Source organism: Euleptes europaea, chromosome 16 (genome assembly GCF_029931775.1).
Source record: "Euleptes europaea isolate rEulEur1 chromosome 16, rEulEur1.hap1, whole genome shotgun sequence".
In the NCBI taxonomy this organism is placed as follows: domain Eukaryota; kingdom Metazoa; phylum Chordata; class Lepidosauria; order Squamata; family Sphaerodactylidae; genus Euleptes; species Euleptes europaea.
Window position 1 is genome coordinate 22,097,655 of NC_079327.1, and position 25,379 is coordinate 22,123,033.

Consider the following 25,379-nt stretch of genomic DNA (forward strand, 5'->3'; position numbering starts at 1 on the left):
GTCTGCCTTAAGTGGTAGAGAAAGTCAGCATATAAAAACCAACTCTTCTTCTTCTACTGCATGCTTGTACTGCTCCTATTAAAAGAGGCTTCAATATAATTCTAAGCCACATCTGTAGTCAGTCACAGTAATTAATTTTCAGCTTGCAGTCTGAAGTGTTCACTTTCACTAGAGGTAGAGTGCTGAACTCTTGAGCTTGTTAGTAGGCGATAGAGATGAAACGCTAGTAGTCACCAAATATCCTTTCTGTCTCTCCCTTAGTTGCTCTACCATGCCAACTCTCTGCTGTTTTAAGTGTACACTTGAGTGTGGTTCTGCTCTGAAAAAGTTTATTTTAAAGGTAGCATCATTGGCTTCCTTGTTTCACTGCAGTTCAGTGACTCTTCGGCACAAATTTGCTTGGTTTTACAAGATTTCCCTCCCAGTACCGCAAGCTTGGGGTATGAAAAGGCCAACTTGTTTATTAAAAAACCTTTCTTTCCCACCTTTCCTCATGAGCAGACTCAAGCTGTGGGTGACTGATGTTTTGCAGGCAAAGAATCTGTATTTGCTTGCAAGGCAACCCCTCCTTCAAAATTCTTTCTCTTGTTAGCTGTTTGATTTGTGAGTCAGAAAATAACAGTCTTGTTTTTGGAGAAGCACAAGTCTTTGCTTTAATCTAAACAGTGATTCTGTTGCAAACATTGCTTATTGCTTCCATCACTGGAATATGTTGTGATCAGGCTCACCTGTCTCTAGTCTGTATATATGGTTGGGGATGTGAAAAGGAGTTTCTTCTGCCTCTTTCCCTGTGGCATTCCAGTACTGGTCTCCCCCCACCTGTTTAAAAGAGCCTTAGCCAATCCTTGCTTTGCGAACTACTGTCTATTTCCCCTTCTTAACCTCTAAACTCCTAGACTGTGTTGCCTATGCTTGCTTTCTCCTCTTTCCTCTAATACCTCACTTGACCCACTAAAAACCTGTTTCCTACTCTCTGTGTTTCACTGAAAATTCCTTCATTAAATCATTGACCATTTTCTCATTGCCAAACCCAAAGGTCATTTATGCGTTGGAGTATTACCTGAGGTTCGTTGCTCGCTGGGCCAACACTTTCCTGTTGGGAGTCTATGCGCCTGCAGTCTCCAAGCTCAAATCAGAAAGTATTTGAATCCCTGCCCCTTGAAATGCTGCTTCGTAATTGGCTGTAGCGAGATAAAAGTTCCCCCCAACCCAATTGCCGCATAAAAAAAGCATTTTAAGAACATAAAAAAAGAACCACAAAAACGAAGCAATCTGAAAAGAAGTGGGGGAAAAAATCCAAGCCAGGGTTTTGAAAAGCCTTTCTTCTGCTCAGAGAGAGCTCTAAGGAAGCAGGAAGTATTTGAATCCCCTTTGTAATTGGCTGTGAGAGAAACCAAGCTTGTGTGTCCCGCACTTTGCCTTATGCATGGAGTTGTCAGCTGGGCTGAGTTCAGGGGAGAGGGAAGAACTTGCTAACAGAGGAACAGGAGGGTCCAGGATTTGTGAGGGCTGGCAACAAGGTCATCTCCAATGGAGAGAAAACTCATGCATAACTCCAATGAACAACTGAGACAGACGAGGGGGGTGAACATGAGTGAAAGTACCCATGCATAAACAACCTAAGACTGTTGTCCTGTTCTCGCCTTTCTTTACCCTGTTTCTGCCATGGCCATGCATGTTCTCCTCCCTCACTTCCCTCATGCCCTAGATTGCATGATTGCCCATCACTGGGAGTGACTTCTTTATTGGAGGAAGTTCTTTCTCTGCTTTCCTTCTCTCATGGGAAACCCTGAAGTTCTGAGCCCTGGGCTACTCTCGGTTTCTTTGCCCAGTGTCTTTGAGTGACCTCACCATATCCCATGGCTTTCATCTAGCTATTGCCTTAATTCCTCCTGTTTTCCCTGTTGTATTGCTATCTTTATATGGTCTTCTCTTTTGCTGACCCTTACATTTGGAACTCTCTCCCAGATCATCTGCACGCCACTCTCTTCCTTCAGATGTGTCCTCAATGCCTGCCTGCCTGCCTTCTGTGGTCTTCGTTGCCTCCTGAAACGAAACACAAGTCTTTGTGCTGGAACTAAGTCTGAGCCCACCCTGAGCCTGGCCTTGGCTGGGGAGGGCAGGCTATAAATTTGACAAACAAATAAATAAATAATATGAAGAAGAGTTGGTTTTTATTTGCCAACTTTCTCTACTACTTAAGGAAGAATCAAACCAGCTTACAATCACCTTCCCTTCCCCTCCCCACAACAGACACCCTGTGAGGTAGGTGGGGCTGAGAGAGTGTGACTAGCCCAAGGTCACCCAGCTGGCTTCATGTGTAGGAGTGGGGAAACAAATCCAGTTCACCAGATTAGTGTCCACTGCTCATTAGCGTCCACTGTGGAGTGTGGAATCAAATCCGCTTCCCAGATCAGAGTCCATTGCTCCAAACCGCTGCTCTTAACCACTGCACCACACTGGCTCTCTGTGTGCTCATTGTCCCCATGTTTTTCTTCATCTCTACCTTTCTCTCCTCCCCTATGGAAAATTTTAGACTGTATTCTTCTTGGGGTATGCTCCTGCCTTTTTATTAGTTTAAAAAGCACTATGGATATTGCCGCTGCCAACAACAATATCTACAGTTTGTGGACATGAAATATGCCCTCTGCAACTATTCAATATCAGAGGAAGATTTAGATTGGGAAGAGGATGAATATACAATTCAGGATGTAGCAACATAATCTAGAGGTTTCGTTGCCTACTTCTCATGAGCTACCTCTTGTTGTGACCCAACCAACATGGGTTTCAGTGGAGACTCTCCTGTTTGAAATAAGTACAATTGATTTACTGTTTTACTGTTGAATTATTTTATTTTGTTTGTTAAATACAAAAACAAAACAAATTCCACCCGCACACAGCAAACACACTGCAGTTTTCTGTCCAATTACATGTAAAACTCTTGTTTTATTTATTTATTTACTTCATTTTTACCACGCCTTTCCCCCCAAATGGGGACCCACTTCATCCTCGCAATAACCCCATGAGTAGGTTAGGCTGAGAGTATGTGACCAGTCCAAGGTTACCCCGCAAACTTCTTTGCCAGAGTGGGGGTAGGAACCTGGGTCTCCCAGATCCTAGTCTGACACCGTAACCACGTCACCACATGGGGTCTTTGTGTTGTGGACTGGGAACAAGCTTTGACGAGTATACTTTCTTCATGGAGAAACGAGTGATAAGTTGATTCTGGTTCTGGTATCTGATCTTCTGCCATTGATGCATTTTATTTCATAGAAATGAGAAAAGTTGTAAAATGTGGGTGCTGTCTAATCAGAAAGTTTAGAAAACCCATCGTACTATTTCAGAGTGCAAATCAGGATCTGACGGACATGGTAGAATGATGGACATTCTCTGAATGCTCCTTTTCTTTCAAATCCAATTCAGAACTCATATTTTCTGAAAAGCTTTTGTTTTTTAACCTTTTGGCCTTTATTTCTATTGGGGAGAAAGACCAAGGAAGTTTAATGGCATGCATGCACATTCATCCTGTTGTCTTCTTCCTTCTGTTGTCTTCTTCCTTCTGTGGTTCTAGGTTCTAGGTTGTTAACTGTTTGGGGGCAGAAACCTTGTGTTATTTGGTAATTAATCTTGTGTTATTTGGTAATTGCCATGTACATGTAATAATAAACCTCCCATTTAACTCATTTAGTGGGAGATCTTTCTTGGATAGATTATTTGTCTACCACATGGTACCTATTTGTTACAACTGGTTAAAGGTTGTGGAAACATGGCATGCAAAACATTGAAGATACTTACATGCTGGTTGGTATTTGTTTCTTGCCATTATAAGAACTTCCCCATTAACACATGTTAGAGTTTAATACCACCGTTTGGTGACACCATCTATATAGTCTGATATTGCTTTTAAAGTTCTCAACTACCGTACTCTGTATGCTTAGATGGTGTTTAGATTTGGTGGACTGTACAAGGTTTGGTACTGGTACCTCCTTCCTTTATTAATGGTGGATTCAAAGTTAATTTGCATTGAATTGATTTTTAATTCAGGACTTTGCCATGCTTTTGTGTGTGTGAGTGAGAAAAGCAACCTTACAAAGGATTTACTCATTACCCTCATTTTATGGGACAAGCTAATTGTAGTTTGTCTTGCTGAGCTGTATTATGCTGCTTGGGTCAATTGAGTGAATCCACTTTAACGCTGGAACATCATTCATGGCACTGTAATATTGATTTGAACAACAACAACAACAACAAAAAGGAGGACAGCATTTTTTATTTAACACTCAAGATCTTGGCTAATGTTCTAAACAGACGCTCTGCACAGAGTGTAAAGTGGCAGCACGCTAGATTTTGGAAGATGAACCGGGAAATGAAAATGGAAGAAGAGGGTTGTATGGAGTGTGACTACATCCTGCAGCGACATCAAAATCTCTGATGGAAGACCTAAGGATGTTACGGGTTGACCTACTCTGCATAACTGGGACAGTGGGTGATCCCAGACGTTCATCTCTCCCGAGGGACCAGTGTGCTGTGTTGTGTGTTTGCTTTTAATTAGGCATTTACATTCACGTAAATGGTGTCTGCTAAATGGAAAACATCCTCAGCTGTTTAACGTACAGAAAGGCGCGATGAAAACAGTGCAGGTGGGTGGCTCTGGCAACAACCAAGTAGGCAGATGATCTGATTTTGTTTCTATTTTGCAGCTACTTGGTAAGAAGAGTAGTTTGTATGGAGTGTCCAAGATTTTTGTCTCATTTCCCGGTACCTACAATATAATTTATTTTAGTAAAATGATTTGGTGGATTTGCAGAGCTTTTAAGTAAAAGAGAGCGTTAGAAGTTATTTTCTTGTCCTTTTTTTTTTAATTGCCCCTTTGCAGGGATCAAGGTTTAATTAAAAAGCAGCATGTTGAGGTTGGCATCGTGTCAAATAAGGGCTATTTTTAGGAGCACGTCTTTAAAATATGTTCAAGCACAAGGTCCTTTTACATCATGGTTGAAAACTATTCTAGACCTTTGTAGGGTGTGTATGAGGGGTGGAGGGGTGTACGTGAATATAGTGTGCATGCGAATGTATCAGTCAACAATTAACATCTGGTACTTGTTTCGTTGTTGATCAGATTGGGAAGTTTTATGATTTTGGAAGATTATATGACGTAAATTCTGTGGTAGAGCCTGAGGTTATCTGTGAGCATGTGCGCATGTTGCAATTATATTTAGATGTTACACATCCAGAGACATGCCATCTAAACAGGCAATCCTGAATGTGAGGATTCACTTGTATTGTTCTTTTCACACTATGACCAACTGGGTTTTTATGAACCTTCTGAACTGTAAGAGGGTCAATGGTTACACTGGTCAATGGTTGTTATAGTTAAACTTTTCACCCCCCCCCCCAACAGAAATCCAGTGGCACCTTAAAGACTTATTCCAGCATGAGCTTCTGTGAGTCAGAGCTCTCTTCTTCAGATGCTAGGAAGAGGAAAGAATTGTCTACATTTTGTAAGGAAAATTACAGAAGGGGGAAGGGAGGGGTTTCAATATTCCCAAACTGATCTTGGTAGTGCCATCGTAAGCAGAGTTATACCGGTTAATTCCATTAACTTCAATGGACTTCCCTTCACCCTCCATCATATTCTTAATTTCTTTTACAACTTTGTGTGGTTTTTTGTTCTTTTTAGAAACAAATGGATGATTCAAGGTGATGCTCTTGAGTTTTGCTGTTTCCTGTAGTTACTCCGTAATTATGCTACTCTGTGATATCTCAAAGAAGAACTCCCTTAGAGTTGTGCTGGCACAGTCCTTGAGTTTTAGTAGCTTCTAAGTTGGTTATTGTAATATGCTTTATGGGGGGCCTTCCTTTTGGAGGCATTTCCAGTTTTTAAATTGATAAAGAGCACCGCAGGCCAATTTTTGCAGGAAGCTGGTCTTAGAAAACATATATCACTCCCATTGTTTTTTTAAAAATAATTTTTTAGCTTTTTTACATTTTATATAACAATACATTCCAACATAATATCTGTATTATATCCAGGTTTCTTAAAGTACATTAACTCTAAAATTTAACTTTAAAATTAAATACAAAAGGTGAAGGATACAAGGGTGTGGAGAAAGCTCTATGGAAAATAGTTTCATGGAGAAGGGGGAGAGAAAAGGGATTTTGAAAAAAACATTATCATTTTTTTTTAAAATTCCAATCCAGGCCTAAAAACAGCACATTATATACAAAATGTTGCAAGGGGAAACAAAGGGCGGGCAGAGTGGAGGAAACCACAGCCATAACAAGGGGAAGGGAGAATTTGATAGAGGAAAGAAGTCTGACAGAACAATTTTACTATTCAAAAACTGTTTAATTTTTTCTTTCTGTCAGAATGTTTCTTTTCTTTCCATTTCCAAAAACCAAGTTAAATTTGTAGAGGGCTGTCTGATATTCCATTCTCATGAACAGTTGCTGTTCAAAATACTGTTTATTACCTTCTAAACCCTACATAGCCTAGCTGCAATGAACTTCTGGGATTGCCATCTCAAGTGTAAACATCTCTGGTCATGGGTCCTGACTGTGCCCTACTTCTGACATAACATCTACTAAGCCATTTAGTAGCGGAGTCTTTTTACTGGTGGTGACTATTGGAATGGTCTCTCTAGGGAAGAAAACTAGTTTATTTTCTACCTTCTGCCATCTGGTTGCAAGGCTTTAAATTGATCTGGCTTTAAATTGGTCACCAGTTTGTATTTATGCTGTAATTGTTGTTGATTTTTTATAGTTTAGATAAGCAAACTCTCATTTTGTCCTTTGCTCTCAGAATAAAGTGCTTCAGGTTGTCTGAGTATTGTTATTATTTTAATTGATTTAAACATTGCTTTCCTATCTCCCCAGTTCTGCAGGCATAACCTAATTAAAATAACTAAAATCTAGTAAAATCAAGAACCAAAAAGATAAAACAGATGCGGTTGGTGGCAGTTCTATTCAGCAGTGCTGTTGCCCACAAGTCTACCAGAAAAGGTGGATCTTGTAGCCCCTCCAGAATGTTAGCAAAGACCTGCTCTGGTAGACGCCTGAGAGACTGTCCCACACCTGAGGACGTTACAGAGAGGGTAGTGGAGTGATGGCCAAACACTGGCAGTCAGGGCCAAAGTAGATATTATGGCATCCTTGAGTCAACAGTGGGGACTTGGCTCCATTTTGGATTCAGGGAGTCTGCCATAGGGACTCACTGCCTTTTACAGTGCCGTGGGTGCCTATTTTCGCTTGGAACCACCATGACAAAGGAGGAGGAGAGGCTCCTGTCCCCAGTGCTGTTTTCCTAAGCTGAAACAGCACTGGGGAGCCCCTGAAAAGGTGCAGATAATGCCCTGCAGCTAAGTTTCAGCTTGGAAAAACGATACTTAGAGTAGAATCATAGAGTTGGAAGGGGCCACCAGGGTCATCTAGTCCAGATACCTGAGAAGTAAGCTGTGACTCACGAAAGGTCATACCCTTCCAGAAGTTTTCTTAGCCTTTACGGTGCTGCTGGACTCTTGCTCTTTTCTACTGCTACAGATAGATGAACATGGCTACCCATCATGATCTGTATTCTTGGAAAAGGGAGCTCACCTGAATCTGGAAGCATGAGACACAGTTGCAAGTGGGATTTTCAGCTGGTGTTGTGCATCTTGGGGGTGGTCTCTGAAGGGGGCAGTCACAGATACTAGAACAGGGAAATGACTGTATTTTTAAAAAGATGATTATCTCCCTTCTGTCCAATTAATCAACTGATTTACTAATTAAATAACAAATAATTTTTGGGATGTTTCAGGCAACATTTAATTAAATTAGATAACTGTCCCTACAGTTGCCAAGTATCAATGCAGAGATTTGCTTAACTGTTGAAAAGTGAGGCATTGAGAAAGTATAATGCTGCACTTCTCACTTATGGTTACCCACATTTTTTCTGGCCTTGCTTCTGCACTCTCTCCTGTACAAATATTAATCAGGTAAAACTTCTCCCAACACTGTCTCCCTGGTCAGGAAACACATCACCTTAATTCAGACAGCTGTAAAAAGGTACAGGTGCAGCACATTTTTAAAAATGTTGGTGACCTTACCGCTGCCCTATCTTACGCAGAGATCTGTTAGATCAGGGGTGGGGAACCTTTTTTCCGCCAAGGGACATTTGGATATTTATAACATCATTCGTGGGCCATACAAAATTATCAACTTAAAAATTAGCCAGCCAAGCCCCAAGCAGGCAGCTGCCCCAGATGACACCCCCCCCCGGCGCGGGCAAGCAGGCAGGTATCCAATCGGTGGTGCACTCACTCACCTGGTGGCACAAGATGGTCTGTTGCACCAGCCGGGCGTATCTGTCCAGTCGCACACCAGAGTTGCTCCTACTCCGTATGGGCGGGGCCGGATTCTACAGTCGGCTCCTGCTACCACCTCCTGCAGGGGTGAAATGAGAACACACTGGCTAAGAACCCCCCCTCCTGTGCATTCTGGCCCTGCCCCCTTTAACCCCTTTATTGTCGCCACTTCTGCCCCCAGCCCTCTTGTAGTACAGAGGGAATACGTTTCTTGGGCGGTCCTAGCAGCTTCATAGCTAATGACTCTTCTGCAAGGGGGGGGGGGAAGGTTCCTTTTCTCAGCAAAACAAACTCACATCTGCCTTGAATAGAGGGTATTCCTGTCCTCAGGAGGGGGCGGATCGCCAGTCTTAGATCCTTCTGAGTTAGAGATCTGCCAGGACCCACAAAGGGCCAGACCAAATGATTCTGCGGGCCTTAAACGGCCCCACCCCTATGTTAGATCAATGAGAGATTTGGGTGGCTAGGTGCACGTATTGTGGCGAGTAATGGTTAATAAAAAGTTCCTTTCACCCCTGGCTACTTGATAAGACTATAATGTTGACTAGTTAATTACTAGATTCCTGTAAACGTCTAAAAAATTTGGAAATATTTATCTGCTGCAGTTGGAGCTTTATACCTGTGGTTTGGTTACAATCCAGCTAGCAATTTATTTTAAATTCCTTTTGTATGTACAATTCTTTTGGGATTTTATTTTGTTTAAAGGGATGAAGACTACTTCAGAAGTTGCTTAGTTAAAAATAACGTTGTGACATCTGTGGATGCAGAAGCTTTATATGACTTTATAAATATATAATTAACGAACACACAAACAGGCTACAGCTCAATTGCCCCCCCTTTCCCCCCAGAGAGGCCCAGGAAAGGCTTCATTGTGGTGGGTTTTACAGATTTCCCTTGAAGACTGCAACTTTACCATGAAAGTTTGGTATGCACATTCAAGATAGTTGTCTGTATTTCAGGTTTAAAGAGTAGTTTGATCTTATCCATGCCATTTTTGAAGGGGTAGAATTCATGATAAGTTGCAATAAACATTTCACGTGAGGCTTCTTGAATACTGTGCTTTAAAATTTAATTAAATGGGATCGTGGCACCTACAGTAGTTATACATACACACATGCACAGTGATGAACTCATAATGTTTTATGACTTTAAAATTGCTCCTGTTCAGGCTGTAAACTGCCTTTGGCATCCAGAATGGAGGAAAAATTGGGTCAAAATCCTGTAATCTAAATCCGGTGAATTGCATTTCTGCTTAATTTTAAAATTCTGACTACAGAGCTATTTAGGTCTTCTAATTGTTTCTTTTCCTAAATGTTTTGTTATCTTTGAGAGTATGTCTGATTTCTACCTGAGAGTGTAACAAATACTTCAAAAGAACTTGCTGTTGAGCGTCATCTTAACTGCATTTATTTATTTTACTACTGTTGTCTGTCTTGGACTACTGCTGTGGAGAAAGGAAACAGCTCCATTACAGATGCTTGGTTTTATTTATTTTATATATATATATATGTGTGTGTGTGTGTATGCCTGCATAAATATTATTAAATCGTATGTATTTGATAAAATAAAAAGTCTTTCCTGTTCCGAATTATTTAAAATGCCAGCTACTTCCTGAGTATTTTTTTTGCCTTAAAAAAATAATAATTAAGCATCTTTAAACTTTGCCAAGCTTAACTCTTTTAGACGTTGTGGGTAGACTTTCTCCCGCTATTGCTTGGAGCTCGCTGTAAAAAACAACAACAAACCCCAGTATGTTGGACAATTGCTCATGTGAATAAGGATAACAGTGAATCGGGAAATGAAACCTAAGCCTGCTTAAATAATTCTCAAGATTTTCTGGTTCACGTGTACTGATATTGAACTCTTCAGTCGCAGGCATTAATTTGCGCACGGCGCTGACCTGATGCTGTGTAGGGACGCTGGCTGCATCCCTTCATTCAATTCACTCTAATTATCACCAACTTCCTGGGGAGCCTGCTTAGATAGAACTAGCTGCAAATGTTTGTTGTTAAGTACTAAGATATGAGGCTACCCTGGTTACATTTAACAAAGTAGTTTTAGGTTCTGAATTTACATATAGATTGTCAGTGTAGTACACTTGGGTTTGTTATATCTTTGCATTTATTTTTCCAAATACAAACCACAAAGAAATTTTAATGTTGGTAGGTACGTGTATACACCGATGCCTCTTCATTATATGCTGCAATAAAAAAAAGAGACAGAAGGAGTAGTGTCTTATTTTTATTATAAGATTACATCTGTGTTTATTTGCGCCTAGACGGTATTTTAGGCTATAACGCAGAATTTGTTTTTTTTTTTGTGTGTGGTGGTGGTAGGTTGGGGGTGTTTCTTTAAAGGGGAAGTGGCGCCGATCAACATTTGCTGGGTGCGGATGTGTTTGAAACGTAGACATTTTGTCTTTTCAGGTTCATGTGAAAATGGCGGACGAAGCAGTCTGTGTTGGCCCAGCTCCCACTAGTAAAAGCTACCTCAACATGGATGCTATCATGGAAGCCATTAAAAAAAACCGGGCCCAAGCTGTGAGTCTGAATGAGTCTCTCCTCTGCAGCTGTTTCATATATAGAAAGCAGAAAAGCTAGAGTTTGTATTTAAAGATTTAAAAAAAGGCGAGGGGGGGAGGAGGAAATGATTGAATATGCTATTCCAGTTTAGTTCATGTCACATGAGTTAAATGTGGCCGAAATCGCTACTGGAAATCAAAGGCTTTTGTAGCATCTGGCAGGGCCGGTCGCTGATCCTGCAGGTGGCTTCTGGATTCAGCTTTCACACCAGGGAGCAGCTTCAGTTCATTTCCAAATTTGCTGGGGGGGAAAAAAATCCCAATTAGTTTAGAGCGCTAACCCTTTCTGTGCCACAGCCTCTTTTTTCCGAGAAGCCTTTTATAATATAGAGATATTTGTTTTCGTGTTTGCTTTTAAATCCAGTTTTTAATTAATGTGTGTTTATGCACACAGTGAATACTTGCATAAAGGTAAACGGCACACCCGGTAATTATTTTTCAGTGTTTCATGTTGCTGGCAAATGTTGCCTTGGTTTAGATGGGTTATTTTCCTCCTCAGATTGGATCAGAGATTTGTAGTTTTAAAATAATTGATTGCTGTTTTAAAGAAAATCATAAAAAGAATGTTTTTTGGGGCTGGTGGGGTGGGGCTGCATCAGTGAATGCAAATGTGGTCTTCAGAACTGCTGAATGCAGAATCAACTTTAAATAAAATTCGATAGATGGGGAGTCGATCAACACCAGCAATTACCCTGGAGTGTCTCAATTAGCATTATCATTTCTTTTGAAATAAATGTTTCAGTGTGGTGCATTTGGAGTGGGGGAGGGGAGAGAAAGGGAGGAGGGGAAAATGGCAAACAACATTAATTAGCTTACAGACACTGCAGATGTTTACATTGTTAGTTAAAAAGACTTAATAGAGATAAAAATAGTTCAGGCTTTCATCTTTAGTCTGCCATGTATATTTCCTTAGCTGTGAGTCCACATATGATTACAAATGACGAAACGGATCCCCCCCCCCAGCATTACTGAGTTGTGTAATTGCACACCATGTTATTTGTAAAAGGGAATTGCATACTCAATGCATCATTTTTTGTTTTGGGCTTATGACTTCTTTTCTCTGCCATATGAATTGGGATGTATATACCATTAGCCATGTCAGTACTGCTGGCAGTATTGTTAAACTCTAGGTCAGGAGAAGCATGACAGGTTAGGGAAAGAGGAATTGAAGAGGGATGGGAATGTAAGAAGCTTACGCTGAGAGAAATGTAACATGGAAAAGCTTCTGAAATGTTTTTGTTTGGTGTGAATAGAAGAGAAACCAAAAATGGGGAGAAAATAAATGAATTAAACTTCTCTGTATCTTTCTCGAATATTCTCCTTAATTCGGCTGGTTTGGATGGGTTGGGATAGTACCAGACAGATCTGCTCCGCATCACACATAAACCAGGTTGTTGGTACCTGTGTGGGCAGTATCAATATACCAGAGATCAGTGGCCTTGGAAGCACCTGATGTTGGCAGGCTCCTGTGCCAACAGCCTGACGTATTTGTGACTACAAGCATGTGGAGCCCCGAACTACCAAACTGTTTTTGTTTTAAATTCAGTTTAAAAAACAAAACAAAAATTAAAACAACCTTATGTTTAAAACCAGGACTGAAAGATGAATTGCTGAAGTAGAATATGTTGTGTTTAGTGGAGTAGCTGCAAGCTTATCAGTTACACATAACTCTTCATAAGACAGAGAATGGAAAGGTATACTACTTCTTACTCAAAAATTTGCTTATTTCTACTCCAGCATAAATTGACCCCGTGAAATATGATCCTTTATCTGAGGTAGTCAGCTGAATTGCTAGGGAAAGAGTGACTACAAAAGGATGGTCGACTTGGCTGTGATAACTACAAGCAAGTGTGTTGACTTCAGATTTAATTTCTTGAGGGGATTTTGTTTGAACCCAAGTTGCAGATGTTTGAAGTCCCTGGCTTTTGTTTTTAAAGGTCCACCCAGGATATGGATTTCTTTCAGAAAACAAAGAATTTTCAAGGCGACTGGTAAGTTTTGTTGTTGATGTCTACAGTTCTTCACTCCTGAGGAGAATGAGATTTGGTGTATTGTAGTGTGTACCTACAAAGCTTCAACGAAGAACCAGTCTGATTAATTTATTATTGCTTTAACCACACATTAAAATTCTGTCACTGTACCACACTTGATGACAAAGAAGCTTAAAATGGACTTTTCTTTCCAGTGTGTATAAATGTGTAACCAAAACTTCATTGGATATTTTACTACACGTGGTGAAGTTCTGTGATTCTCTTTTTAACAGGAAGGATTAAAAATGATAGTGATCAATTGAAAAGAATCAATACATCTTTTAAACATTTCACTGTTCTTGGCTTTTTAAAGAAGTAGTTTGGCTCTTGAATATACTGTGTGCTTTTGGTAAACCAAATCTAATTTAGAAAAAAAAGAAACTATGAAACATGGCCTAATAGCAGAGAATCGTGTTTACAAGTAGAAATTTATCTTTCATGTTAAAGACAAGTTATTGCTTCCTTTCAGGATCTTCCTAAAGACACCTTTGGGATTTTAGTTTTTATTCTGTTTTATATCATAATAAAATTCATTTGTGTTAACTGTGACTCTTATCTGCTTTGTAGATTTGGTTGAAAGGCAGTCTATAAATATTAAGCACATTTTGTTTTATGCACACTCATTTAACTTTACTGAATCGCTTTAAAGCCACAAATTAGTTTGCTTTTTTAATCAATTAATAGTCCTTTTAGGAAGCTATGTCTGAATATTTAATGCTCAGTATTGTTATAGCATATTTTATATTAATCTACAGTTGATTTTAGCAATACTTTTATAATGCCTGTAAGTAGATACGAATATTCAAAGTCTTGTTGGTGTTTACCATTATATTATGGCCAAGACACAATGGGTATAAAGTATGCAGTGGGGCTTTTCTGATTCCCTTCCCACTGTTTAGACTCTATTGGCCTGAAGAACTACTCCTGAATTCAAGAGTCTCTCTGGGGCAGAAGTCACTGCAGTACTGACAGCAGTGGAAGGGAAGGGAAATTGAGAAACTTTCACCCCCCAAGATGAAATACTTTCTATGTATGCATAAAATTGTCTGGATCCTGTCTGTGAGTGGTACAGCATGGAAGGTTCTCAGACTCAGTAAAGCTCAATAAAACTTTTTTTTCCATTCTGTTTTTTAAAGAAGTAACAGATAATACCATAAAAAGAAGATATAAAATCAAGATGTTGAGAGAAATCTCAAATACCTCAATAAATTGGGTTATGTAATTTACAAACATGTTCAATTTGTCTAAAAGGGATTTCCAAAGACTCTTTAATGTGTGTGCATTTTGAAATCATAATTTTAATCACCAAGAAAAACAGATGTGAATTGTAAAAGCGGGAGCCTGATTTAAATCATTGACTGCAATATGAACTCTAGTTCAGGAAATACTGATTAATTGGTTCCCATGACAATTAAAACATACTGGCTTTAAACTAAATAACTGTACTGCCTATGAAAATAATCCAAATGCTGTTTGATAATTAGTTATAAATGTTCATAATTTGCTCCAGTAATAAACCTGTTGAATCATATTTAAAATGTGTGCACCTGAGGTTAAATAGGTTTTTCTTTTTTTCTCTTTTACATAGGCCAGCTGGCTTTAATTCAGTTTGTTTGTCAGAAGGTCATTACTTTGTCACATGTGAACAAACAAGCATGTGTGTATTGAGAATTCATTTTGATCCAGTATTTTTAAAAAGATAAACAATATAATAGAAATCCCCCCCCCAAATGATAAAAACTTATGTTTAATCCAACGTCTACCTTCATAAGCTCTTACAACGTTGGTTTGACCACAGTATTCTGGTTTTACACATAATCTCAGTGTCTGATGCTGTTTCTGAAATTTTCTTCCTGGCACTGAATTCCAGTTGTGTCATTAAGGTACTTTCAACTAATTCAGGCCTGGCCATTCTTCCTCTAATTCTGAAATGGCTGGATGCCAGTCACCAAGGTAACCAAAAGAGGACCAGCTACAACCACGAGGGTTATTTCTGTACCCTGGGTGTGCAGAAAAACTATGCCCGCAAACTGCCATAGAATCCTGGGGGTGTGGGTGCAAGCCCTATCTGCCAGGTGGGTAATAAAATGAGGATTCGCCCAAGGGTAGGTGGAAATTGAGGATGGGGCTCAGGTGATGTCATGCACTCTCATCTCCTATCCCACTTTTTTTTTTTAAAGTGTACTTAGGTTGCTTGAACCCTGGCCTGGTTGGCCCAGCTAGCCTGATCTTGTCAGATCTCAAAAGCTAGGCAGGGTCGGCCCTGGTTAGTATTTGGACGGGAGCCCACCAAGGAAATCTAGGGTTGCTATGCAGAGGCAGGCAATGGCAATCCATCTCAGTTAGTCTCCTGCCTTGAAAACCCTACAGGGATCGCTATAAGTCATCTGCAACTTGACAGCACCACCATAGTTTTAATATATATTTAAAAAATATATATTTAAAAATATATATTTAAAAATAGTCCTATCTATTTAGGAAGCTCAAATTTATCGCTGTGTTCTACTTCAAAACCTAGATGCCATAAAATTGTCAACAACATTAAAAGAGCTCACTGCCCAACTACAGAAAATTGTACCTTGTAGCTTTCAAGAGAAGGCTCCCTGAAACAATACAGCCTTACAGTGCTTTTCAAAGGCTAGGAGAGAAGCTGCTTTTTACCCTTCCTGCAGAAAACTATTCCACAAAATTGGAGCAAAAATCAAAAAAGCATAGGAATAGGCAGTAAAATCCAAATGCCACTCACAATGAAGGCACCATTGGGAAATCACCAAGGAATACCAGGGTTGTTATGCAGAGGTAGGCAATGGCAAACTACCTCTGTTAGTCTCTTGCCTTGAAATCCCTATTGGGTTGCCATAAGTCGGCAACACTTGACGGCGCTTTCCACCACCACATATTGTGGGAAGAGGGTAGTGGATTGAAGTTGAGATGAGAGTTTGGCTTGCCGAAGGCCACCCAGTGAGCTCTTGACCAGGTTGCTTGAAGCTGCAGCAGGGGCAGCTCCTTACTTCACAGGGAAGGAGAGAAAGAGAACCCCCTCCTGTCGCCCGTGGTGCCTCAGCAGTCATGGGGGAGCTGCTGGCCTGAGTGCTCGCCTTCACCTCTGCTGTTGCTTTTGCTGGCTTGAAGTATGACTCTCGTGCCCTAAGCACCCATGACAGCTCCCAGAATTCTGGAGGGAGAAATTTAGGTATGGGGAAGAAATTTCAAAATCATATATTCTGTTGCCCCAGTAATTCCCCGTTGCCCCCTCCCAGCCTATATCGTAGGACTAACCCAAGTAGATTTATATTAGGCTCTGTTGGGAACTACTTATTTGTCACTTAAAGTTTTAATTTTATTTTCTTAGTCCAGACATAAAATGGTATGAAAGGGAGGCATGAGGGTTTATGTCATAGGTCACTAGTGATGTCACAGAGTTTCTCTTCTGCACACCCTGTGGATGTGACACTTACACTTGTCACAGTCCACACAGCACTTCAAAGTATTACTAACTGGGGGAATAACTTGCATATTCCAAGTGGCAAAATACTGTCGTCTCCAGATCTAGGAAAATGAAGTGTCCTCGCAACAGAAGTGCTACCTTGAGGTAAGATGTCGGAGCCCTGTGCTACAGGCGAGTAGGGACAGTGCATCTACTTTATGAAGAAACAATTGTATGTAAAGGCTGTAAACTATATTAAAGCAGTATTTTACTTACTGTGCCATAAAACCTATCGTGCTTCGTAGATCAGTATAATTGTGTGTGTAAAGTGCCTTCAAGTCGCAGCCAACTTATGGCGACCCCTTTTGGGGTTTTCATGGCAAGAGACTAACAGAGGTGGTTTGCCAGTGCTTTCCTCTGCACAGCAACCCTGGTATTCCTTAGTGGTCTCCCATCCAAATACTAACCAGGGTTGACCCTGCTTAGCTTCTGAGATCTGACAAGATCAGGCTAGCCTGGGCCATCCAGGTCAGTATAATTACATGCATGCATTAACAGCGGTTTCCCCTTAAAGTTTGCAGAACACCAGTGGTGAGTGGTCTGGTCCTAGGGGCTTAACGCACGGCCAATTTGTCTCGCTTTTGTGCCTTAATAGTAGCGAATCTCCGTGGTCCACACGCACGACCGTCCAAGGGCTGCGCATCGGACCCACCTTAGTCGCGAATTAAGGCAAAAAAACCCGGGTTAATCAATCCCTGTTTTCTAGCGATCTTTTCAGTGCTAAACCGCTACTTTTTTTTTATTCCGCTAGATTACCGGAACGCCGACGTGCGTGTAATTACTCGGCTAGCTCGCTACTAATGCCCTTTACCGGTCTCCTCCGTCCCGCCCCCTTCCCTGCGCGAGCAAGTGCCGCTTCCCGTCCCCCGTCCCGCCCCCTTTCCTGTGCGAGCAATTGCTGCTTCCGGTCTCCCGTCCCGCCTTTTTTTAATTGACAGGTTGAGACGATGGTATACCGGAACGCTGGTGTTCCAAGAAAAAAAAAAGGGGGAGAATCGCCCTTTGATTGGATAAGTCCTCAGCCAATCCTTGGGCGATGTCACTCCCCTGCTATCCCGCATTGTGAACTATCCCACATTATATGGTTGGTTCAAACGCACGGGGAGCCTCCAGCAGCTACTTGTTTCAGACTTAATGTGGGATAGGCTGGCGTCATGCGTTTGATTATCCAGACTTAAATATTGTGGGATTAAATATTGTGGGATTATTGTGAGATAACAGAGGAGCGAACCAGGAACATTCTGCCCATGTGTTAATGCCCCTAGATGCAGACTCCTAAACCTTGTGTGTCCCTTTTTATTCTACGTCCTTTTTGTCCCTTTAGTGCCCATTGTCAGCTTTTTCTAAGCCCTGTTTCTGCTCCTTAATTCCCATGTTTCTTAGCCTTATCATGGCTTCTGATCTAGGTGGGCTCCAGCGATTCCTTTCCTCTGTGCTGCGGTCTCCTTACGTCTCTTGCCTTTTAGCCTTCGTATTTCTCTAAGGTGCTTCATTTCTATCTCCTTGCCTTCCTTTATTCTGACCCTAGCTCTGTGGTGGTCTCCCTCATCTCATCGTCTTCTAGACATCACCTTCCCACACGCCCCAATTCATTGGTGGTTCCTCCCCTCACTTCCCCCTATGGCTGGGGAACAGAACGGGCAAAATCCAACCCTCTTGTCAGTCAGCAAAGTAGGCTGCTTAAGCTCTGTTATGGATTCATTTTGTGGTGTTGTGCCAAACCTCTGTTGACTGTGCAAACACGAACATTTGAATGGTAGTAAGAACAAGTCTGAGCAAGGCTGTCAAAGATAGGACATTTTGGAGGACATTGATTCATAGGGTCGCCATGAGTTGGAAGCGACTTGACGGCACTTAACACACAAACGCAAAACCAAGTCACTTGATGGTGGCTTCAGTGCACATAACGTCTGGAAAGCCCTTGGCACACCTTGCCGCTTTCTTGTTTGTGTCAGCATTGCAGAGGTGAGGAATTTAGCAAAAAGGAGATGATAATCTCAGCACAGTGAGGCACTGGGACTCCCGTCCCTTGCTCAAAGATGACTCCAGAGACACACTTGCTTCCAGAGAAATCTGTGTCTCTGAAGCCAAGTGTCATCAAGGAATAAGCATATCTGAACAGTTTTTTATAGCATTCAGAAATGTGATTTAAATTTTGCCCTCTTTCCAGCATGTAATGCTTGACTGCATAATAGAAGAGATCATGCTAACGGTTTGCAGGTATTTAGATTGTTTTTGTCTGTTTGGGTATTGTGCATCTGTAAACCAAAGGAGCATTTTGCTGTTCATGAGCTGCTTGTTTACTTGGGATAGTTTTTTTCTCTGTCCAGGATATTCTTTCCTCTGTTGGTATCAGCCCAACGCAGGGGCTTGTTGGTCCAGATTTTGTAATATGAATAAACGATAAGGAGTGCTCATTAACACACATGAAGCTGCCTTATCATCTACGCTGACTGGCAGCGGCTCTCTGGGGTCTCAGGCAGAGGTCTTTCATATTGCTTCCTGACCTTTTAAACTGGAGATGCTGGGGATTGAACCTGGGACCTTTTGCATGCAAAGCAGATGCTCTAACACTGAGCCGTGGCTCCATCCCTGACACATTAGCCCATCTGTTATTTATATCCTTTCCCTTGTTGTTAGGTGTGCTCAAGTATGTTGATAGGCTGTGCTCCAATGCCATTTCTGATATAAAAATTACCCCAAAGTGCTTACTATACAAGTTAGAAATCAAATGGAAATGATATGTTTGGTAACTGGCCATTCTCTTTTATCGTACTTTGCTCTGTTGCAAAGTGAAAATGAGGCACATTTCAAATTCTCGTGTCGTCTTTATGTTGCTGTCTTGGAGCATAATAATTAAATATGCTGTTTTCTTGGGGCTTATATTTGGAGTTCAGATATAACGGACACGTAAAAAAGACTGTGACCACTTCTTAGAATGCCATTATTTGGCTTCTCCTGTGTAATCTGGCCTGTACACATGAACACATGAAGCTGCCTCATACTGAATCAGACCCTTGGCTCCTCAAAGTCAGTATTGTCTACTCAGACCGGCAGTGTCTCTCCAGTGTCTCAGGCTGAGGTCTTTCACATCACCTACTTGCCTAGTCCGTTTAACTGGAGACGCCAGGGATTGAACCTGGGACCTTCTGCATGCCACGCAGATGCTCTACCACTGAGCCACGGCCCTGTGTTCGGTGTTCTAGATGCTGGAGGGGTGGGCCTGCTTGCCTTTGTCGGCACAGTTTCAACGTCACCTTTTATTCAAACAAGAAAAAGTTGCTTGTTAATGAAATCAGAAACCTTTATTATGTAGCATTCAGATAAGCCAAATGAGAATCTAATTCTTGTGGGTGCACAGTCCTTTTCACCCCTTTCTTGCTGAAGTTGGTGGCAAGTAGTTAATGTGTCCAATCTAGTTCTGGCAGTAGCATGTCAGTCCAATGAATCTCGTTGTCATTGTTTAAAATTACTAATAAACTTATTAATTAAAAGAAGTCTTGGGGTGCTTCTCTTTGAGGAAAGGAGGAGTGTAGCAGGATTCTTTGATCTTTAATAGAAGGTATGCTTTATTCTCAAGCAAATGGTTTTCCTACTGGGCTGTTCCAGAACTGGCATTACTTGGCAGATTCCCTAAATATAAAACAATGAAACAAAAGCATTTGTTCATGTTGTTGTTAAGCTATTATATTGCTGTTTGGCTGCCAAACTTGGCAATTTTGCAATCATTATTCTACTCTGGGCTCACTTCCTAGCAATCTGGTGGGTTTGGGAGGTTTGGATTACAGGATATGTGACAATATCCTTGGCTGAGTTTATTGTAATGCTTACAGAATTAGTTTTATTCTTGGACAGTCATTTATATCTTCAAAGTGCATATTGTAACAAGGAATAGTTTATGTTAGTATGATTTTTCAATTTTTCTCCAAATTGATAAAAATGCACAGCTTTCAAAAAACTTACTTTTTGATCTTAAGTATTAAAGGTAAAAGTCCCCTGTGCAAGCACCGGGTCATTCCTGACCCATGGGGTGACGTCACATCTCGACGTTTACTAGGCAGACTTTGTTTACGGCTGGTTAGCCATTGTCTTCCCCAATCATCTTCCCTTTACCCCCAGCAAGCTGGGTACTCATTTTATCGACCTCGGAAGGATGGAAGGCTGAGTCAACCTTGAGCCGGCTATCTGGAACCAACTTCCGTCGGGATCGAACTCAGGTCATGAGCAGAGCTTGGACTGCAGTACTGCAGCTTACCACTCTGCGCCATGGAGCTCTTTCTTAAGTATTGGGGCTGGTTTATACAAGATGAACAGGCTTTCCACATACAATTTTCATATAGAAAATTATGTGAACTCTGCCGTGGACACTTATTACATGTGACATACATACAGGCAGATTTGCTTGTGAAGCATCTCTCATTGAAATGTAATTTGGGAGACTTGTGAAGGCACACACAGATGTGCTTGTCTTTAAATAATTTTTATAGCCAATATTATTCCCCATGATGTGTAAGATGTGTGTGTGTGTGTGTAAAGTGCCGTCAAGTCGCAGCCGACTTATGGCGACCCCTTTTGGGGTTTTCATGGCAAGAGACTAACAGAGGTGGTTTGCCAGTGCCTTTCTCTGCACAGCAGCCCTGGTATTCCTTCGTGGTCTCCCATCCAAATACTAACCAGGGCCGACCCTGCTTAGCTTCTGGGATCTGTTGAGACCAGGCTAGCCTGGGCCATCCAGGTCAGAGCGATGCGTAAGATAAAGACTTCAAAACTGAAGTTGCCATGCATGCTTCTTCACCATTGCTTACATTAAATGTAGAGGTATTTCTATATTTGCATAAGTGGATTGCTGTTTTTCCCCTCTGTTAACTTTGAGTGCATTGTTATTTTTATGAACCTTTCAGTCTCACAAATTTGTTTCTGCATATGTTTCAGCAAGTACGCTGTCCAGATAAGGTTGCCAAGTCCTGGTTGAGAACTTGGGGGTGGTTCCTGTGGAGGGCAGAGTATGAGGAAGGGAGGAAGCTGGGCAGGGATGTAATGCCATAGAATCTACCTTCCGAAACTGCCGTTTACTCCAGGGGAAGTGATATATGCCGTGATAATTCTAGGACCACTCCAGGCCCCACCTGGAGTTTGGCAACTATATGTGCAGATATTAAAATGGGAGTGGGGTTAAGGGTAATTATTCTAGAGGTTGGAAAAATAGCTGGTCTTTGTAAATTTGCAGCGATGAAATCAAAGCAAAGTTTTGTCTTGAACTGAAACATTAGTTCCTCTGCAATACTACTGTGTGTCAAACAGCATGTTGTTTTCTTTATAATGAAATGATGCCTAGGAAAACATAAGCTGGAAATAGTTGCCACTGAGCACATTAATTTTCAGTAGTTTTCGTGCATTGATCAACTAAAATGCAGCTATTGAACCGCTTCCGGACTGAGAACAAAAACACTGTTGACTAAAAAACCCCCCGGCAAACAATCCAACCAAACCAAAATGGAACCTGAAGGCATGGTGTTCGCACATCCTTTCAGAAGTCTGGTGTAGTCTATTCAGATATCATTTTTTTTACAAAATACTAGAAATGGGGTCTTATGCATTGTTATATAGAGATCAATTTAAAAGATCTATATGGCAGGGGTGTCAAATATAAGGCATACAGGCTGGATCTGGCCTCTTGAGAGCTCTTGGTTTCCTGTAGTGTGTTTGCCTTGAAAACCCTATGGGGTCACCATAAGTCAGCTGTGACTTGATGGTACTTTCCACCAGCACATATTATGGGTAGAGGGTAGTGCAATGAAGTTGAGAGTTTGGCTTCCTGAAGGCCGCCTGGTGAGTTTTTGTCCTGTGCTTACAAGTGATCTCTTGGATCACAGCTCATTCGCTTAATCACTGTGCTACACCATGAACTATCTCAGGTTCATACTCCTGTTCATCTTCTAATGTGATTTTTGCCATCACATGCCAGCAATGCCCTTCCACCCTCTACATTGGGCAAACTGGCCAGTCCCTGCAACAAAGATTGAATAGACGTAAGTCTGACATCAGAAACCACAACATTCAGAAACCAGAGGGGGAACATTTTAACCTTCCAGGACATTCAGTTGCTGATTTAAGAGTTGCAGTTCTCTTACAGAGGGATTTCAAAGGGAGATTAGAAAGAGAGACTGCTAATAATGAAACTCAAGACTATGCATTCTCCGGGACTTAATAGAGATCTGGGATTCTTGTCTCATTACCAATGCTGATTTCTCCAAGTCTACTACCCCTCTGCATATCACACCTAATCCAATCATGCCTGTTAATATAATTTACTTGCTTTTGAAATTTACATTGCCATTGCGTTTCTAATTCATTCGTCTCTACTTTAGGATAGATGGAATCATATTCTAGCTGTATCTGAGGAAGGGAGTTTATTTATTTTATTTAATTAGACTTATAACCCGCCCTCCTCAGCAAGCCGACTCAGGGCGAGTAACATCATTTTAAAAATACAACCATATACAATATAAATATACATTAAAGTCCATAATAAAACCCTCAATAAAATTCTTAAATAACCTAAAATTATGGCGCACAAATCTGTTGTGGGTCATGAAAGCGCGTACCCTGCCAGAAATGTTGTTAGCCTTTAAAGTGCTACCGACGAACTTTTGCTCTTTTCTTATGCTATACCAGTTAGACATTTCAAACTAAAAAGAACACAGCTACCTGTATAGGAGCTGGGATATAATATGCTGTTAATTGGGCTACACTCCAGTTGAATGGATAGATCTTTAGCAAAGATCCCAGATGTAACAATCTTGGACAGGTTCGTTTTACAGCCTACAAAAAAAGATTATTGACAATCCTAAATTGTGTTTAGGGCCTGGTGAAAGGAGAAAGTGCAAGTGAGCTTCTCAAGCTTTTTTTTAACAAGCCTTCTGTTAGGCAACTTAAAAGTCAAAATGAAAGCCTACTGAACAAAGTAAAATCTCTTTGGATACTCTGGGGGCTAATAATAATAAGAGTTGGTTTTTATATGCTGACTTTCTCTACCACTTAAGGAAGAATCAAACCGGCTTACAATCATCTTCCCTTCCCCTCCCCACAACAGACACCCTGTGAGGTAGGTGAGGCTGAGAGAGTGTGACTTGCCTAAGGTCAGCTGGCTTTGTGTGTAGGAGTGGGGGAAGAAATCCAGTTCAGCAGATTAGCCTCCGCCGCTCATGTGGAGGACTGGGGAATCAAACCCGGTTCTCCAGATCAGATTCCACCGCTCCAAACTACCGCCCTTAACCGCTGGCTCAGTGTGGAAGCCCTGTGGAAAGCACCTTACATATCAAGATGGTGCAGGGTCCAGAAGATACTACTGTGTGGTGGCCAGAAAGGAGAATATTGGGAATCTGGATGTTGCCATTTTCCCCTGCTTGTGAACTCTGAGGCACTGATCTGCCTGCTATTGGGAGGCCAGAAAGCTGCTTTAGATGGACAAAAGGTATAACTCAGTATGGCAGGTCTTGCGTTCTTAAATAGCAGCTTTCTTGGCAGCCACGTAAAACTTGATTATGTGGTTTACAAGAGCCGTGTCATTGGATCTGAACCTCCACTTCAATCAACGTCCAACAGTTTTCTTATGCTTTTCAGGTTAACCTTGAGTCAATAGTTAAAAAGCTGCTGTGTGGCACTTCTATTACGAGCTCTTTGATATAATGCTGAATTGTGGCTTTCAGTACGCACAGGGTTAAGTGAAAAGGTTATAGTAATCTAGTGAGCATTTTCCCCTTTTTTTAATGTGCTCATTAGCTGTGGCAAGTCCAGGTTTTAGCCCATGTCAGTAATTTACATTTCATTGCTAAGTGACTGCTCCCGTTCAAGGGCCTTTTCTAAGGCTGTTGAACATACTTGTATTGGGAATAAACAGAGTAGAAGAATTGAAAGCCAAGTACCCTGCCAGGCTTTTCAGCCGGTTCTGAAGTTTCCAGTAGATCACTGATTAGCAATGCATGGAGCGGTATGAAAATGGGAAAAAAAAGATGAGGCCTATAAAAATTATCATGGGTAGGCTATAGGCTATCTCCTTTTGTTGCTTCCTTTACCATCATCCTCCCTATACTAATCTCTCCTGCCAGGTTTTCTTAATATGAAACTGCACCATGTTGCAGACAAAAACAAGAAAAATATATGGAGTAACAGGCTCCTTGGTCTCTTTTCCCCCATCTGAACTATTACGCGAAGTCTGGTTGTTATGAGGACTGAGGAAACAAAGGGCTTGATGGCGTTGCCGCTCCCTGGGTTCAAGTTATAAAGCATAGAGATCATGTGAATTCTTGCTCTGGGACTCATTTCTCTCTCTTCTTCCTGATTAGTTCCAGCTTGTTGTGGTGTCCTTAATTTGAAGACACGCACACCATTGCCATGTAAAAGAAGAATGGCATGGATTTAGAGGAATGTAATGGCAGCATGGCACACAGGAATGATGATCAGAGCATGTCAGTTGCTGATCTTCATGTAGACATTGCCATCTTTGCCAGTGTATGAGAGAGAGAGAGAGAGAGAGAGAGAAGTAAAGGCGTTGGTGGTTTCATAGAATCATAGAGTTGGAAGGCACCACCCGGGTCATCTAGTCCAACAACACCAGGGTCATCTAGTTTCTCCCCCTCCCCTTCCGCTCTCCGTTCTCATTCAGCCAGCTGTGTCCCTTTCGTACCAGGATGACTCTGGTTTGTGTGGGAATGTTTAGACTGTGTGAGAGGGTTCCTAAAGCAGTCAAGTCACATTCAAGATCATTAAGAGTATTTAAGAATATTAAGATACATGCTTAGTTATTAAACAGATAACTGGAAACCAATTAGAAACCAAATCACTGGAGGCAGAAGACTTGCCAGAAGAAGAAATTGATAGATGTAATGATAGCTAATTGTGTACTTAGAACAGAACAGATAAGAAGATGTCTATATTTCTCT

The 25,379-nt window shown here is 41.3% G+C and overlaps 1 protein-coding gene across 1 annotated transcript in view; it reads left to right on the forward strand.

Annotated features, from left to right (window-relative positions):
• PCCA (propionyl-CoA carboxylase subunit alpha) overlaps nucleotides 1–25,379 on the forward strand; it is a 306,082-nt gene that overhangs the window by 38,900 nt on the left and 241,803 nt on the right. Inside the window, exons 5-6 of the mRNA XM_056861686.1 lie at nucleotides 10,766–10,879; nucleotides 12,858–12,911. Of these exons, the coding sequence (XP_056717664.1) occupies nucleotides 10,766–10,879; nucleotides 12,858–12,911 (168 nt within the window). The remainder of the gene's footprint in view (nucleotides 1–10,765; nucleotides 10,880–12,857; nucleotides 12,912–25,379) is intronic.